Below are 18,001 nucleotides of genomic sequence, written 5' to 3'. Positions count from 1 at the left end.
GCCATCCTTAGGATAACCTGCTTGAAATAAAAGCTTCACATTCTGCTTCAGACTCATGCCATTAATTCTGTACTAAAACTACCAGCATGAACCAGGTGGGCAGTTTACATTTCGTAATTTATTTACGAATGCAGAGTTTTTCGCAAAAGCTCTTAAGTAAAATCTACTTCACAAAAACGCAATTGCTCATACACACCCCACTGTGCCAGTTGATGGATCTGTTTTTATGCTAGGTCTATACAATCCATCACCTTCCATCTAACAACACCAGGTTAAAATCCAACAGATTTATTTGGAATCACAAGCTTTTGAAGTGTTGCTCCATCATCAGCCAATCACAAGGCTAATCAAAGTTGTCACCACAAAGGATAAAACTAATGGTCAAGCGATGCTAAAATTGCTTTCCTGTTTAACAGGAGCAGCAGCACAAAAATCCCGGAAAGAGTGGAGGAGGTCAATTTCAGGTCACCTCATGTTGATGACCTTTTGTCAGAGAGACCAGACTGATAAGACGTCAATGACCCAAAATATCAAGCGTTTCTCTCTCCATGGGCACTGCCTGGCTTGCCAAATATTTCCAACACCTTTTGTCTTGATTCCTTGTTTCCCCATCCAAATCCCATACTTATATTTGTGACTTTACTTCAAAAAGTACGAACCTGATGTGGAGCACATTGGGATTTCCTACAGTCATGAAATGCACCATGTCAATACAAGATTTTACTCCTTTCACTTGTTTTGGAAGATCGACGCAAATCATTTAATCCACTCACATCTGAGTTAACTTCTCAGCGCCTGCCAGTGCTTAAGGTGTGCACCTCTCTTCAAAATAACTGCCAAACTAATTCAGCTTTTTTTTAAAGACGTCGAGTCCCCATTTGCCTTCGCAATGAGTTCCGATCTAATCTAGCACCCGCCTTGGCGAGACATCTATTTCAATGCTGACCTGAAAACAAAATCTATGTCAAACAGATTTAGCAAAAGAACAGACGGAAGTTACAAAGCATTTACTTTTTCAATGTGGTAGTTTCTTATGGCTGAAAGGGTAGTGGAAGCAGATTCAATAATAGAATAGAATTATACAGCACAAAAAGAGGCTCTTTGGCCCATCACGCCTGCACTGGCCATCAAACATTTTGTATTCGAATCACATTTTCCAGCACTTGGTCCATAACCTTGCACACATTTGAAGTGCGCGTTTAGCTTTCAAAATAGAATTGGATAAATACTGGAAAGTAAAATATTTCTGGGGCAATAGGGGTTATTTGCATAGTTTTGTCAGAGTTAGGACTGGAACAATTTCTACTGTTAAATTCTTTATGATATGATATGAATTTCAATTCTACCATTACTTTACCTTGTCTCTTGAGCGGAAGGTGAAGAACTTTGGGAACTCTCTCTGTGTACAAGATAAAAAAAACAGAAAAAAATGCACCTTGAAAATACCATGTTAAGTGGTCTGCGACCAACATGTAGATATACAAGAGTTCCATTTAAAAAAAAGGAAGAGACATTAAACACCCCAGAAAACCACAATAAATCACATTTAGCATCCACAAAATGCCAGTGATCAAGCCACTAATAGTATTTCTGGAGAAAGAAAAATTGCTCCAGGAACCATAAAAGGAAATTCATTAACATAGTTTTGCTTCCTCCAGAACAATAAAAAAAGCAGCTTTTAAAGGTTTATTTCTCCCTTCAGACCTGGCATTATTGCTTTGCAAATGCAACCTGGCTGACGCAATTGTTGAGATAATGGCTGAGAGATACCTAATGGCTGTACTGGCAATTTCCAGGAAAATATCATTGCCACATAAAGATACTGCTCAGTAAAAGCTGAAATCAATGCTACCTAATGTCTGCTTTGGGGACAGGCTTTTCCTTTTACCCCCCCAAGTCAATACCAGTTACATCAAATTGAACCTGAATATCCAGCAGTGCCTATGGAGGTCATTAGCCCCTGCTGTGGCAGAGCAGTCAGCCATTACAGAGACAATCATAATAATGTGCTTAATTTAACTGCTCAAGACACCCTGGAACTCAGGAAATTTGAAAACAAGCAAAAAAATAAATAATTTTAACTTGTTATTACATTGATAATCAGGTTAAATGGCTGATAAGAAGAGAGATTACATAATTATTGGACCAGCTCAGCACCCCCTGCCCACTTCCCTGTGGTGCTTATTACAGAGACAGTAAATAAAATTAGTGAGCATGGTATCCTTGGATTGTTTTATTTGCTAATGAAAAAAAGGGCTTCTAAAGAGAAAGAAAGAAATTGCATGTGCATTTTACATTCTCACAGAGAACGTTCTCAAAATTAATCTAATGAACAGAAGACAAATTCTCAAGCTGATAAAAAGTCAGCTACACTTAGGCATTAGGAACACCCAAGTCCCAGCCACTGGGTCACTTACACCTGACACGAAGGGGAACATACAGCCTAGTGAAGTCTCTCCTTCCATGCAAGTGAGGAAAAGTGAAACAAAGCACACAAAAGAAGTGAAAGTGCACTAATCAAGACTGGGAACAAATGCATTCCACCATTTCAGGTGAAACTCCTCTGTCACAATTTGGGAACATACTACAGCAAGCAGAACAATTTCATTACAGACTACTAATATGGCCATAAGCTTGGTGCACAAATTTGTGGCAATTTTGTGTTGAAAAATGATCAGACAACGTGGAATGGGATAGGAAATCACTGAGTTTAAAAAAAAAACCTGCTTTGATCATTGAAGTTTTAGGGTGAATCATTAAAAGAAATCGTGAGATGCCAATGCTCCGAGTGAGGAAAAAAAAACCTGATTTAAAGCCAAAATAAAAAAAGTCTAAAAGGTGAGCACAGACCAAGCAAGTCATTGATTCAATAATCCTCTGAGACACCCATGTAAACGTATGTCAGGGAGTTTTGGCCCTCAGCGATTTCCGTAATCTACATAATTTGATTAGGTGTATACAGTTCAGTAGTGTTCTCTTTCAGTTGAGCAATATACCTGCGTACCAACTTCGAGTGGTATAATGAGCAACAGAACCCAAAGCACTTATATTCAAGAAACCTCAATGTGACTCCTTTTATGCCTTCAGGTGGTGAATGGGTCCAGCTGCAGAGCTGACAAATACCAGCAGCTAAATAAATAAGTGTTACAATATCCCACATTCAAGGGAGCCACTGCATCAGGCACCAAGCTTCCCCAGATTCTGCAAGATTAAAATCCACTGCCCAATTGTGTGGACATGTAGTGGGACTGAATCTTACACCTCTAATACTTTCAGCAAGCTGCCACTTAAAGAAACACCTATTCACATAGTACACTCTTATATAATGCAAAGCAAAAAAAGATTGCAGGTATAAAGGAGTAAAACTTATATATTAAGAAAAGCTGTCAATTAGTGTGCTTAAACAGGTATCAGCAGTTGCACTATCATTTTTGAGTGAGAAGGTTGTAGATTAAAGTCCAATTTGAGAACTGAGCACATAATTTCGATTGCTATTTGTGTGGCATTCCTTTGGTGCTGCACTGTCAGGTAAGATGTTAAACAGGCCCTATCTTTGCATGGATATAAAGACTCTTTGACACTACTTGAAGAAAGGCATTGGCATTTTGTTAAGTGTTTGGCTAATATTTATCCCTCAATCAAACTAATTAAACACAATCTGATCATCATTTCTGGGGTCCTGAAAACTATCTCCCATTCCCCTAGAATTCATCATGACTGGACATCAAAAGTTCTTCATTTGTTGTGAAGTGCTTTGGGACATCTGTAGGGCATGATAAGGTGCTGCAAAAAGATAAGTTCCTTTGTTCTATTTTACTATGCACCACACCATGGAAACCATTAGGATGGCTGCTCTATTCCCAGGACACCCTATCCGCAAAACCGCACAAAGTTGGCAGTGTCAAATCATTAACGCCAAGCAAAAGCTCTATCAGAGGGAGGCAAATCCTCACACTGAAAATTGACTTTCCAAAGACTCCAATCCATTAAAATTTTATGATCTTTGACGGCATGACTATAACTGAACAAGTTTGTGATTATTCAGCCCTAAACTTCATACATTAGAACGGATGAGAACAGCAACCAAGTGTCAGAACATGGAAGTATGATTGGAGGCAGGGTACATTTTTCTCCATTGGCTAATGCGTTCAAATATTAAACTTTATGAAAGGAGAAGAATATACCCAAGAAGGTATTCCATTCTCCTTGGTTACTTACATGGAATCTCCGATCCACCTCATAATTGCACTGTTTCCGGAAATCCTTTACGATAAAGGAAAAAAGAGTTGGACAAGATCTAGCTGTTAGTAAAAGGGTTTTAAAATCCAATCTGCTCTGTCCCATAAATCCCACATTGTAAAAACACTCACGTTTCAATAGCACGTTAATCATCATCATTCAGACCAAGAATGGCATTTTCAAATCCGGTGGATCTGCAAACTTCTTGTTTATTCACTATTATTTTACTAGAAAAGTCATGGCAGCAGGTGGAAAAGTCGGTTTTTTTTGCAGCAAGTGATCAGGTGGGCAATGGGATGAGCAATAAATGCTGGCCAGGCCAGTGACATCCATGTCCCACGAACGATTAAGAAACTCCCTGCCAGTTTTCAGGAACTTTTTAGGCAAAACTGTGATCCGTGGCAGCCAAACCACACTACGCAGAGGGTCTGAACTGAGTGGTCTGCTAGACCATTTCACGGGATAGCTAACAGTCAATTGCAGTCCCGTGGGTCTGGAGCACACACAGATCAGATTGGGCGGCCAGGCCTGAGCCTGGGGCTGGAGCCAGAGCCAGGCCCCCCCACTCCTCAACTGCACCCATTTCTCCTTCTCCTGCCAGCTCAAGGCACCACGCTACGGAAAATTTTACACCTGCCGGCTATGTCGCGATGATCACGGGTTATTTACAGGTCATCAGTGAACCAGGTGGATTTTTTTTCAACAATCGGTGATTGTTGTCATGGTCATCATTACTGAGATTAGCTTGATGTTCCAGATTTATTGATTGAATTTAAATTCAACCAGGGGTCACAGTGGGATATGAACCCACATCCCCAGAACTGGTCCAGAGACATTACCACTACACCACTGTCTCCTCTATTTAGTTTGTGATGGAAGTTTGGGAATGCAGAGGGAGCTTTTTTTGTTCTTTCATTGAATGTGGGTGCTGACAAGCCCAGCAGTTGTTACCAATCCCCAATTATTCTTGAAAGGACAGTGGCAAGCCACCTCATGAACCACTGCAGTCCAACAGGTGCAGGTACACTCACTGTGCTGCTGGGAAGGGCAGGGGGGCCAGGATTTTTACCCAGCAACAATGAAGAACAACATTACAGTTCCAAGTTAGAAAAGTGCGTGGCTTGGAGGGGAACTTACTGGTGGTGGTATTCCCATGAACTTCCTTTTCATGTCCTTTTGCATAACAGCAGCCCCCAGCTTTGAAAGTTGCTATCAAAGAAGATTTGGCAAATTGTTGTGGTGCATTTTGTATATAATACACACTGCTGCCACTGTGTGCCAGTGGTTGAGGAAGTGAATGTTCAAGTTGGTGGATAGAGTGGCAATGAAACAGGCTGCTTTGGTCGAGTGTTGTTGGGAGTCACACCCATCTAGGAAATCTGAAAGTATTCCATCAGACTCCTGACCTGTGCCTTGTATATGGTGGACAGGCTCCAGGGAGTCAGGTGGTGAATTACTTGTCTCAAAAAACAACTTACAAATAGGAAGTTATGACTGGATGGTGTACATCTGAACAGGGCAGGATAAGGAGTTGATCATTTAGGAATGAGGTGATAAGAAATTCCTTCATTGAGAGGGTTGCGGATCTTTGTAATTTTCTATCCCAGAGGGTCATGAGTGTTTCATTGTTAAGCAAATTAAAATTGATAACAGATTTCTGATGTCTCAAGGAGTCAAGGGATACGTAGAGGGGGCAAAAAAGTGAAGTTGAAACATGGTCTTCCATGGGCGTAATTTTATTCATTCAATGCATGTGGGCTTCGCTGGCTAGGCCAGCACTCACTGCCGACCTTAACTGCCCTCAAAGAGGTGGTGGTGAGCTGCCTTCTTGAGCCACTGCAGTCCATGTGGTGTAGGTACACTCAGTGCTGTTAGGGAGGGACTTTGGCAGAACAAAGCCAAGGGGCTGAACAGTCAACTGTGGCTCCTATTTCTTATGTTTTGACATCAGCTATGCTAGAGTGAATGCAAAAACACTTCTCATTGTTAGTCATGTACCTCAATTGCCTCTTTCACAGAAGATGCGGTGGTAAAGAAAAAGCTGATCAAAACCTCAATTTTGCTGAGTTTTAAACAGAATTTCAAAAAAAAGTAATTAATTTCCAAATATTTTCCCTGCATCCTATTATTTTTTTCCAACAGCTCATGCAACATTATTCTACGTTACTGAATAACAGCAGAGCATGTACAAAATATTGGGCAGAACCACCTTAAGACAAATTGCACAGAACAGACAATATTGATATCCCATTATTACAGATAGGTTTGGATTAAGGAATTCACCAAACTAAATTTAAATTTTGTGTAATCTACTTTGTAATTGATTTATGTTTTTTGGAATTAGATGGTAATGGTTTGATGAGAGGGATGAGACTGTACCTTCTGAGCCACAAGGAAGGTCAGACGACGGATACCATGGTCAAACAGAATTGATCTCTGCAAGAGAAAAACACCACATCATGAAGTTTCTCAACTAATCTTTAAAGTATGTGCTTCATGCAGCAGCAGACGAGCTTCTTGGCAGACCGGCAAAAGCAGCACTTGGTGTCAGTTCTAAATTATATAGACAAAAAAGATCCAGATCCAATTGTCCGATCAACGCTGAGGTAATATCTCTTAGTTGAGGGTCTGTGGGAGTGATTACTACAATTGTGAGTTCAACTAGGAAACACTTGTATTTGGAAATGAATGGCAATGACAGCTTGTTTTTAATATGGTGATTGTACTAAGCAAAACACCTCAAGGCATTTTACAGGAGCATAATACAGCAAAAGTCACAGAAACAAATATTAGTTAAAATGAACAGAAGTTTGGTTAAAAAGGTAGGTTTCAAGGAGGAAAGAGATTAGACTTAGACATGATAATAGAGTACAAGAGTAAGCTTGCAAGGAACATAAAAATTGACTGTAAAAGTTTCTATAGGTATGTAAGGAGAAAAAGATTGGTGAAGACGACTATAGATCCCTTATTGTCAAAAAACAGGAACTTATAACAGGGAATGAAGAAATGGCTCACCAACTGAATATATACATCGACTCTGTCTTCATAAGGGAGGACATGAATGTTTAGTGAACATGGAGTTTAGTGAGAGGGAGGAACTGAAGGAGATCAGTATTAGTGTTGAAATGATGCTGGAGAAACTGATGGGATTGAAGGCCGGTAAATCCCCAAGGCCTGAAAATTTACATCCCAGTGCACTTAAGGGGCCCAAGAAATAGTGGATGATTATCATCTTCCAAGATTCTACTGACTTTGGAACAGTTCCTGCAGATTGGAAGGTAGCTAATGTAACCCCACTATTTAAAAAGGGAGGCAGAGAGAAAACAGGAAATTATAGACCATAAGCGTGACATCGGTAGTGGGGAAATTCTAGAACCCATCGAAGATTTTAAAGCAAAACACTTGGCAAATAGTGGCAGGATTGGACAGAGTCAGCATGAATTTATGAAAGGGAAGTCATGTCTGACAAATCTACCGGAATTCCTCGAGATGTAACTTGTAGAGTTGATGAGAGGGAGTCAGAGGATGTGGATTAGCATGTAAAATTCAAGTGCTTGGGATTGGGGATAGTGTACTGAGACAGATAGAAAACTGGCTTACAGACAGGATACAGAATAGGAATCGATGGGTCTTTTATAAAATGGCAGGCAGTGACTAGTGGGGTAAAGCAGGGATCAAATATGTACACAATGATTCAGATGAGGGAACTAAAAATATCTCCACATTTGCAGATGACACAAAGCTGGGTGGGAGGCTCAGCAGTGAGAAGGATGCAGAGATCCTTTAGTGTGCTTCGAATAATCTGAGTGAGTGGGCAGATGAGGTATAATTTGGATAAATGTGAGATTATTCACTTTGGTAGCAAGAATGGGAAGGCAGATTACTATTCGAAAGGCGTATATTAGGAGAGGGGAATGTGCAATGAGACCTCATACACCAGTCACTGAGGGTCAGCATGCAGGTGCAGCAAGTAATAAAAAAAAGGCAAATAGTATGTTGGCCTTCAAAGCAAGAGGGTTCAAACACAGGAGCAGTGATGTCTGGATGCAATTAGACAGAGCCTTGGTGAGGAGATACCTAGAATATTGTGCGCAGTTTTGAACATAAGAACATAAGAAATAGGAGCAGGAGTAGGCCATTTAGCCCTTCGAGCCTGCCCTGCCATTCAATAAGATCATGGCTGATCTGAAGTGGCTCAGTTCCACTTTCCCGCTTTCTCCCCATAACCCTTAATCCCCTTGCCTACCAAAAACCTATCTACCCGCGTCTTAAATATATTTAGCGAGCTAGCCTCCACCACTTCAACGGGCAGAGAATTCCAGAGATTCACCACCCTTTGAGTGAAGAAGTTCCTCCTCAACTCTGTTCTAAACTGCTCCCCCCCCCTTTATCTTGAGGCTGTGCCCTCTAGTCCTGCTGTCCTTTCTGAGCAGGAAGAACTCTCCACCTCCACCCTATCCCTCCCTTTAATCATTTTATACGTCTCAATGAGATCCCCCCTCATCCTTCTAAACTCTAACAAGTACAAGCCCAGTCTATTCAGCCTCTCCTCATAGCTCAACCCCCTCAACTCCGGTATCAGCCTAGTGAACCTCCTCTGCACTCCCTCCAAGGCCAAAATATCCTTGCGCAAGTGCGGCGACCAAAACTGCATGCAGTACTCCAGCTGCGGCCTCACCAGTGCCCTGTACAGTTGCAGCAAGACCTCCCTACTTTTATATTCAATCCCCCTCGCTATGAAGGCCAGCATCCCATTTGCCTTCCTGACCACCTGCTGCACCTGTAGGCTGGGTTTTTGCCACTCATGCAAAAGGACCCCCAGGTCCCTCTGCACCGTAGCATGCTGCAGCCTTTCGCCCTGTAAGTAGTAGTCCTTCCTACTATTATTCCTACCAAAGTGGATAACCTCACACTTGCCAACATTGTATTCCATCCGCCAGGTCCTCGCCCACTCGCTCAGCCTATCTAGATCCCTCTGCAGACTTAGAACATAGAACATTACAGCGCAGAACAGGCCCTTCGGCCCACGATGTTGCGCCGACCAGTTAAAAAAACAATGACCCTCTAACCTAAACCAATCCCTTTTCGTCCATAAACCTATCCACGGATCTCTTAAACGCCCCCAAACTAGGCACATTTACAACTGCAGCAGGCAGGGCATTCCAATCCCTCACCACCCTCTGGGTAAAGAACCTACCCCTGACATCCGTCCTATAACTACCCCCCCCTTAATTTAAAGCCATGCCCCCCCGTGCTAGCTTTCTCCATCCGAGGAAAAAGGCTATCACTGTCCACCTTATCTAAACCTCTAATCATCTTATATGTTTCAATAAGATCCCCTCTTAGCCGCCTTCTTTCCAGCGAAAACAACCCCAAATCCCTCAGTCTCTCCTCATAGGACCTCCCCACCATACCAGGCAACATCCTGGTAAACCTCCTCTGCACCCTCTCCAAAGCCTCCACATCCTTCCTGTAATGTGGGGACCAGAACTGCACACAGTACTCCAAGTGCGGCCGCACCAGAGTTGTGTACAGTTGCAACATGACACTGCGACTCCTAAACTCAATCCCCCTACCAATAAACGCCAAGACACCGTATGCCTTCTTAACAACCCTATCTACTTGATTCCCAACTTTCAGGGATCTATGTACACATACACCTAGATCCCTCTGTTCATCCACACTATTCAAAGTCCTCCCGTTAGCCCTATACTCAACACATCTGTTATTCCTACCAAAGTGAATTACCTCACACTTCTCCGCATTAAACTCCATCCGCCACCTCTCGGCCCAGCTCTGCAACCTGTCCAAGTCTTCCTGCAAACTATGACACCCTTCCTCACAATCTACCACACCTCCGACTTTGGTGTCATCAGCAAATTTACTAATCCACCCAACTATACTCTCATCCAGATCATTAATAAAAACTACAAACAGCAGTGGCCCCAAAACAGATCCCTGAGGCACACCACTCGTAACCGAACTCCAAGACGAATATTTACCATCAACCACCACCCTCTGTCTCCTATCTGCTAGCCAATTCCTGATCCAATTTCCTAGATTACCCTCAATCCCATACATCTGCATTTTCTGCAGAAGCCTACCATGGTGAACCTTATCAAACGCCTTACTAAAATCCATATATACCACGTCAACTGCCTTACCCCCATCCTTCGCACTATTTGCTTTCCACACCTTCCACACAATTTGCTGTTCCACTTGTCTTTGTGTCATTGGCAAATTTCGACAATTTACACTCGGCTCCCTCCTCCAGATCATCTATATAAATGGTAAATAGCTGAGGCCCCAGCACCGATCCCTGGGGCACTCCACTAGTCACCAACCGCCAATCCGAATAGCACCCATTGACACCCACTCTCTGCCTCTTATTTGACAGCCAATCCCCTATTCACGCTAACACCTTAGCCCCAACTCCATGCCCCCTAACCTTCTGCTCTCCTTACGGGAAAGAAGGTGTTCTTGCTCTAGAGGAAGTGCAGAGAAGGTTTAGCAGACTGATTCCTGGGATAGCAAGATTGACATATGAGGAAAGATTGAGTCGGTAGTATTGTATCTGCTGGAGTTTAGGAGAATGGCAGTGGGGTGGGGGGTGGCGGGGGGGCGAAAAACAACTCAGAAACCTATTAAATTCTAGCAGGACTAGACAAGATGGATGCTCCCGGTAGCAGGGGTGTCCAGAACCAAAGGTCACCGTCTCAGGATACAAGGCAGATTGCTTAGGACAGAGATGAGGAGAAATTTTGTCACCCAGAGAGGGGTAAGTTTGTGGAATTTGCTACCAAAGTAATTGAGGCCAAAACATTGTATGTTTTCAAGCAGCACTCGAAAAGCCACCAATACCCATGAAACTATATACTAGCAAGAATGGCCTTCCAGAATACAAATATATTGGTCAATGATCACATGGGAGGCTGGTTCAATCCATAACCTCTCACTGCCATTACCACCAGCATTTTGTTGGTTAGGTTGGACCAATGACACTAGCCAGCCAAAGACACTAGAAGTGCATTGCAGAATGTTGTGTAAATTCACTGCAACACATTTGACACTCCATTTATTCCATTCACCAATAACTTCAGCCTTGTTGACTTCCTCAGATGACCCATCTCCAATGTACTGCTTACTAAATAGGTATCTTAATTTGGAAAACCATCTATTACTTCTCTGCATCCTCTGACTGTGATTTCCTATTTCTCTTGCTCAACAGCCCAGCTGACATCTTCCAGTGTTTGTGTTTGGCCCTTTGTGCATGTGCCTTCTAAACTTCTCTAATTTTCTATACTTTTCCCCCAACTTCAAGCGTCACCGCTATTTCTTTATTTGACCACAACCTTGATCACCTCCCCAACTCTTCTCCCATTTTGGATCCAATGTTTCATCCCGTTAAAGACACATTGCAAGTGTAAACTTAAACATTTCACATTTATCCTTAGAATATGTGGAAAGCAGGCAAGGCTAACAATTATATCCTATTCCAATTGTCTTGGACCACATTATCCTGGTAATGGACTATATTTTTAAACTGCAGGAATGGTAAGTAACTTGCCAGGCTACTTTAGAGGGCAGTTAGTGCATTACATTGGTGTCAGACCAGTGTCACATACAGGTCAGACAAGGATTCCAAGTTCTTCTCTAAAGGACATGAGTGAACCAAATAGGTTGTTACAAAAATCTGATAGCTCCATAGTCACAAATGATTTCAATTTTTCAATTCCAGGTTTTTTTAAAAAAAACACAATTTGAAATTTCAAACCATCATGGTCAAATTTGAACTCTCTGGATTAGGAGTACAGGTCTCTGCAATATTAGCCAAGCAACATCATCACCACGCTACAGTACCCAGTGTATTGAAACCTCTTGGAACATGGAGGAAGTCTTCTATTAATAATAAACAATGATTAATTAGGGTTTTGTTCTAGAACATTGGTTCCATTTTTCAAATAGATTTTTTTTTTATTTATTTCTTGGACCTTGACAGGTCATAAATCCAACAGGAAGTTTGCTGTTCATGTAACGTAAATGACCTAATCATGCAAAATGTCATCCAAACACTGAACTCCACTTTATCAAAAAAAAATTGAAATGATTATTCTGCACTGACTACCTCACACTAGAGTGTCTCCATGTAGAACACTGACCAGGTGAAAATGTCTACCCAAAAATCTCTCAGATGTCATGACCAAACACGCGTCGGTCATCAAAATTTTACAAGATCATCACAACATTTATGACACAAGAGAATGTTAATTTTATGAATAAAGACAAGGCCATGAGGCCCAACAAGCCATTCCCTTTTTCATCTAATCAACCCAAGACAATTACAAATATTAAACTCGAGTTATAATATTTCAGAAGATCCTCTCCTACTCACAGCTCTTCACTTATCCTTGATGAAGGGAGAACAGGTGACCTGACATAGTTGCTGGCAACATATTCAGCTCAAAGAATATTGGAAATGTAGGTAAGTAAACAAGATCTCAAATTCTCATTTACCATGTTTTTTCAATCTCCATGTCTTACTGTGTTCAGGGCATTTCCTTTAACATCAAAGGCATAAAACCACATTTTATCACACTGCCTCACAATGTATCACATCAACAAAAGCTTCTCACACCCACACCAAATTTATTATTTTCTTTTGAAGGTTGATGAGTAACGTTCAACGGACATTAGCCAATCTCTGCTATCAAATGGCTATTCAATATCATGAGCATTTATTAAAATTTATTCATTTATGGGATGTAGGCATCACTGACTGGGCCAGCATTTATGGCTTATCACTAATTGCCCGAAAACTAAGTGGCTTGCTAGGCCATTTCAGAGGGCATTAAAGAGTCAACCACACTGCTGTAGGTCGAGTCACATGAAGGCCAGACTAGGAAGGACAGCAGATTTCCTTCCCTAAAGATATTAGTGAACCAGATGGGGTTTTATGACAATCAACAATATTTTCAAGGGTCATTAGATTTTTAACTTCCAGATTTTTATTGAATTCAGATTTCACCATCTGCCATGGTGAGATTCAAACCTTGCAATCCCCAAGAATCAACCTGGTAAACCTTTGCTGCACTCTCTCTACAGCAAGAACACTAAAATTTCACACAATACTCCAAGTGTGGCCTCAGCAACGCCCTGTACAATTGCAGTAAAACATCCCTATTCCTATACTCAAACCCTCTAGCTATGAAGGCCAACATAGCATTTACCTTCTCTACTGCCTGCTGTACCGGCATGCTTACTTTCAGCGACTGACACATGAGGACACCAAAGACTTGTTGAGTATCCACCCATTTACACCCATTCAAATAATAATCTGCCTTCCTGTTTTTGACATCAAAGTGAATAACCTCATATTTATCCACATTTCACAGCATAAAATGAAGTGGATTGAACACTTGTACTCACCATGGAGTGCATGAACTCTCCAAACATTGTCACCAGGGCATCATCATCAGTGTCATTGTCAATCTTGATAGCCACATTGAGGATATGAATAGGTTCATCTCTCATACTCTGCAAATTAGAACAAAAAGTGGTGTGTAGCAGAGAAGGGGAAGAAGTGATTGGATTGGGTTTAAACAATGTCATGACAAACATATGGAAACAGGCAGGCCAGTTATTTCGTCACAGCTGCCTACGCTGCATCTTCACCAGAGGTATGATGGATACCATGTTCGCACCCAAGTATTACTGTAGTAAGACCACACACAGGTCTATTTGATTGATGTGATACAGCCATGTAAATAGCTGAATGATATGTGCAACATTCAGGGTTAAATCAAGGGGAAAAACTCCAGGTCCTGAAAACCATCATCGTCACCTATGCTACGAACAGCGCACAAGAAACAATGCTTTTCACTGTATACTAATACATGTGACAATAATAAATCAAATTAAAAAAAAACACTATTCCTCTACTGATTTTTTTTATTTAATTAATTCGTGGGACATGGGCGTTACTGGCTGGCCAGCATTTATTGCCCGTCCCTAGTTGCCCTTGAAATTGAGTAGTTTGCCATTTCAGTTGAGAGTCAACCAATTGCTGTGGCTCTGGAGTCAGATATAGGCCAACTAGGTACGGATGGCAAGTTTGCTTCCCTAAAGGATATTAGTAAATCAGACGGGTTTTTCCAACAATTGACAATGGTTTCATGATCATCAGTAGGTTCCTAATTCCAGATTTTTTTATTGAATTCAAATTCCACAATCTGCCATGGCAGGATTCAAACCCAGGTCCCCAGAACATTAGCCGAGTTTCTGGATTAGCGTCTAGCCATAATACCACTAGGACATTGTCTCGATTGAGAGACAACACCAATATCTATGAGTTTAGCGGAGACATTGTTTTCCAGACTTAATTCAATCATCTAGAATCTTCAGCCCACATAATATGTAGAAAAGGTACAGACACTAGGCACATTGGCAGCGATAGAACTTTCAACTGCTTAAAACTCTTGAACATGTCCGATGCAGCTAGGAAAAGCTTTCAATTTATTTCAACAGCAAGCAATCAGGCTTTAAGTGTTACTGCTGATGACAAAGGATTTTCCCTTGTGCTTTTTCATGAGGATTTTCAAGATGCCTCCATCTCCACCACCATAAAGATAATTTTCCTCTCAAGACTTATCCTTTCTTTTTCATACAACTAAAAGAATCTGAGAGATTATCCATTTGCTCTCGTTTTCCACCCCCTACCTAGAACCCCAATTTTACCACCTTTCTAGACTCGTTATCATTTGAGACTCAAAACCTTCAGAGTGAACTCTTCATGCCCCACAACAGAAACTGGGGGGAGCCAGAGGCAGGTTTATCAGAATGGTATTGGAAATGCAAAACTATTGCACTCTCGATTCGCATCTGCAGCAGGCACTATCAAATCAAATAGACAGGCGGCTTTAGCGAGCTGCAAAGTACATTCATCAAGGTAACAAATGCAAGGTGATTCTGTTTGGATCCAGTTCCTGTGCTAAGCTCAATTCAGTTACACCACTAGATATACATGTTGCGCTTTCACTCTGTCATCCAAATTTAATTTTACTGCAAACTCTCTAAAATATTCATTTGTATTCAATATCCACACATTAAAGCTACGCCGAAAGGCCATCAAATCTGACACGCAATTCTTAAACATGCCCATTTTAACACCAGCAGCACCCCCATCTGAGTGAAAAGGAAACTGACCCTCAAGCATAGCTTCATGTACCACACCAAATATCAGGATTTAACCTGTGAGCAACATTTGTGATAAGCAGGAAATCTGCAGCATTTAAAGACCTCGGCAAGTGAGCAGGTAAGGGGAAGTGAGTCTGGACGATAGCATCTGGAACTCACTAATGACATGGTAATTGTGTCATAAATATTTGAATCCGCTTTGTGCCCTTTAGCTATCTCATGCTCCATCTGCCTTCAGTCCCAAGCTTATGCCACTTACTTTGTTGTCATCTTCATCGTACAGCGAGGCATGACCTGATTCAGGAAAGGTGGGGCTTGGAGGAGGTGAGTCAGAAAAGCAGCTTGTCACGTCTTGAAAGTTTCTGCAAGTACAGAAGAAGATCGAGTTGGTCACATGTCCTGGAATTCAAAACTCTTAAAGAGGAGTTGGTACTTGGAAAATGTTGAGACACAGCAACGGTCAGTTCACAAGCTTCATCCGTGACCCAAAGTCTACCCCACAGGCTCCTGCATGTTCTCCTGAGTGTGTTACAAGTCAATAATATATCAAAGACATCAAAGTACATAATAAGCTACAGAATCAGGTCTGAACAATTCACCAACAATTCACCATGAACACTCTTTAGGGTTGAAATGCTACACAGTCCTGGCTGATTTCATTGTTTTTTGTAATTATGAACCATTGATTCCCATGATCAAAAACATTTTCTGCCAGATAAAGTGTATATTTAGTTAAAAGAGCAAGCGGTGAGAAAATGGATAACGCAGCAGATTAGATGCTAGCCTTTGATCTCAGGGATTTGAACTCAAAATTGACTTAACATGACGGCAACTCTATTAGGTAGAAGTTTAGATCGAAACTATGTCCCGAGTGAGCAAGAACCCCACCCTCCCCCAGTCCTAACTTGTCCCAACCACAGATTGGAAAGATAAAAGTTTGTAGTGGTGATTCACAGTAGCAAGTTTTAAATTTATTTGTGTCACAAGTAGGCCACATGTGAAATCCACTGCCATACAATGTCTTGTAACATGTAATTCAAAATCAACCAATCACCTTGCTTAAAACTCCAGATTTACAAGGTTTGATATGCTGCAAAGCTTTTTTTAAGTTTTAAAGATTATTTGTTAGTGTCATAAGTGGGCATACATTAACACTGCAATGAAGTTACTGCGAAAATCCCCTAGTTGCCACACTCCAGCATCTGTTTGGGTACACTGAAGGGGAATTTTAGCATGGCCAATGCACCTAACCAGCATATCTTTTAGAGTATGGGACGAAACTGGAGCACCTGGAGGAAACCCATGCAGACACAGGGAGAACATGCAGACTCCACGCAGACAGGATCAAAGCCAGGAATCGAACCCGGGTCCGTGGTGCTGTGAGGCAGCAGTGCTAACCACTGTACCACTCCATGCAGTTCTTGTAAAAGATATTCAATTAAAAAGCCAGCAACTCAAAACTTCAGAAACCTTGTGCCCCTTTCTTTAAAAATGGGTTTTGCACTCTCATCCCGAATATAATTTGAATAATGCTACGTTACTCATAGATAGAAAAGTCAGAAGTTCAAGTTTTTGAAAAAGTGCATGCAATCTTACCTGACAAAATCTTCAAAGGTGCGAAAGGCGACCATTGCCCCCATACGCTGGCATGGTGGAGTGAAAGCTGTATCGAGCAGCACATCGCTCACACTGGCAACATGGAACATCCCATAATGGTTCAAGTTTGATGAGAAAGACATTCTGAATTGAAACAAAGATGAATAATTAGCATTGGAGAGAGGCAATTCACAGCATTTGCTTTTTTTAAAAAACAGAAATTAGCCCTACAGTCTCATGAGTGCAATAACACGTTTCAGTAAAGTCACACTATGTGCAATATTAGTAATGTGTGTAAATGCACTCATGAAATTCCAAGGTCCGCTATTAGTTGTTAATTGGCATGGATCAATTCAGGTGCTACTTACATTGCAGAGAATCAATGCCTTCATCTGATAAGTCGATAAAGCAGTTTTGAGACAAAGCAAGCCAAAAAAAACGGTGGGGTTCTTCAACCGTTCACGCCAGTGAGATTCTCTGGTCCCGCTGCAGTGAACGGAGATTTGGCTGAGCCATATTCTACGTCCTTGTTGGCAGCAGCAGCAGTTGGACTTAACGGCTGGAAAATTCTGGCCCACACCTCCATGTGACGAGCAAATGGGAATTCCAAATTACCACAAGTACCTGTTTAATAAGCTTTCTTCCTCCAGTCTCCATTTTAACTCTCTCCATCTCCCTGATTCCCACCCCTTTGATTTTCCATTTCTTGACTGACAGCCAAGAGGGAACCTAGAGCAGTCAGCCACGTTCGGGGGAAGATTCACTCCCTACATGTGGGCAAGTATCAACCCAAGTAAGAACCAGGTACTCATAACCTCTGGATAGGAAGTCAAATCAAACGTTACTATCAGGTCATCAGTATTAAAACATTAGAATGCTATAGGATATTTCTACGGTAAGTAAACAGCCTTTCCAGCACCTTGCCTATGAGAAGTAGATATATTCACCCGGCCCCAAAATGCCGCCATATTTA

At 41.6% G+C, this 18,001-nt stretch overlaps 1 protein-coding gene across 1 annotated transcript in view; it reads right to left on the bottom strand.

Moving 5' to 3' along the window:
• The window catches only part of acaca (acetyl-CoA carboxylase alpha), a 274,803-nt gene that overhangs the window by 155,787 nt on the left and 101,015 nt on the right, over nt 1–18,001 (bottom strand). The window contains exons 30-35 of the mRNA XM_080210370.1: nt 17,029–17,172; nt 15,692–15,794; nt 13,666–13,773; nt 6,619–6,675; nt 4,219–4,263; nt 1,358–1,399 (exon numbers count right to left, since the gene is read on the bottom strand). Of these exons, the coding sequence (XP_080066496.1) occupies nt 1,358–1,399; nt 4,219–4,263; nt 6,619–6,675; nt 13,666–13,773; nt 15,692–15,794; nt 17,029–17,172 (499 nt within the window). The remainder of the gene's footprint in view (nt 1–1,357; nt 1,400–4,218; nt 4,264–6,618; nt 6,676–13,665; nt 13,774–15,691; nt 15,795–17,028; nt 17,173–18,001) is intronic.

Source organism: Carcharhinus amblyrhynchos, chromosome 23 (assembly GCF_965287045.1).
Source record: "Carcharhinus amblyrhynchos chromosome 23, sCarAmb.v2.hapA, whole genome shotgun sequence".
NCBI classification, from domain to species: Eukaryota; Metazoa; Chordata; class Chondrichthyes; order Carcharhiniformes; family Carcharhinidae; genus Carcharhinus; species Carcharhinus amblyrhynchos.
Note: the sequence above shows the minus strand (reverse complement) of the source record. Positions and strands in the feature narration are given on the sequence as shown.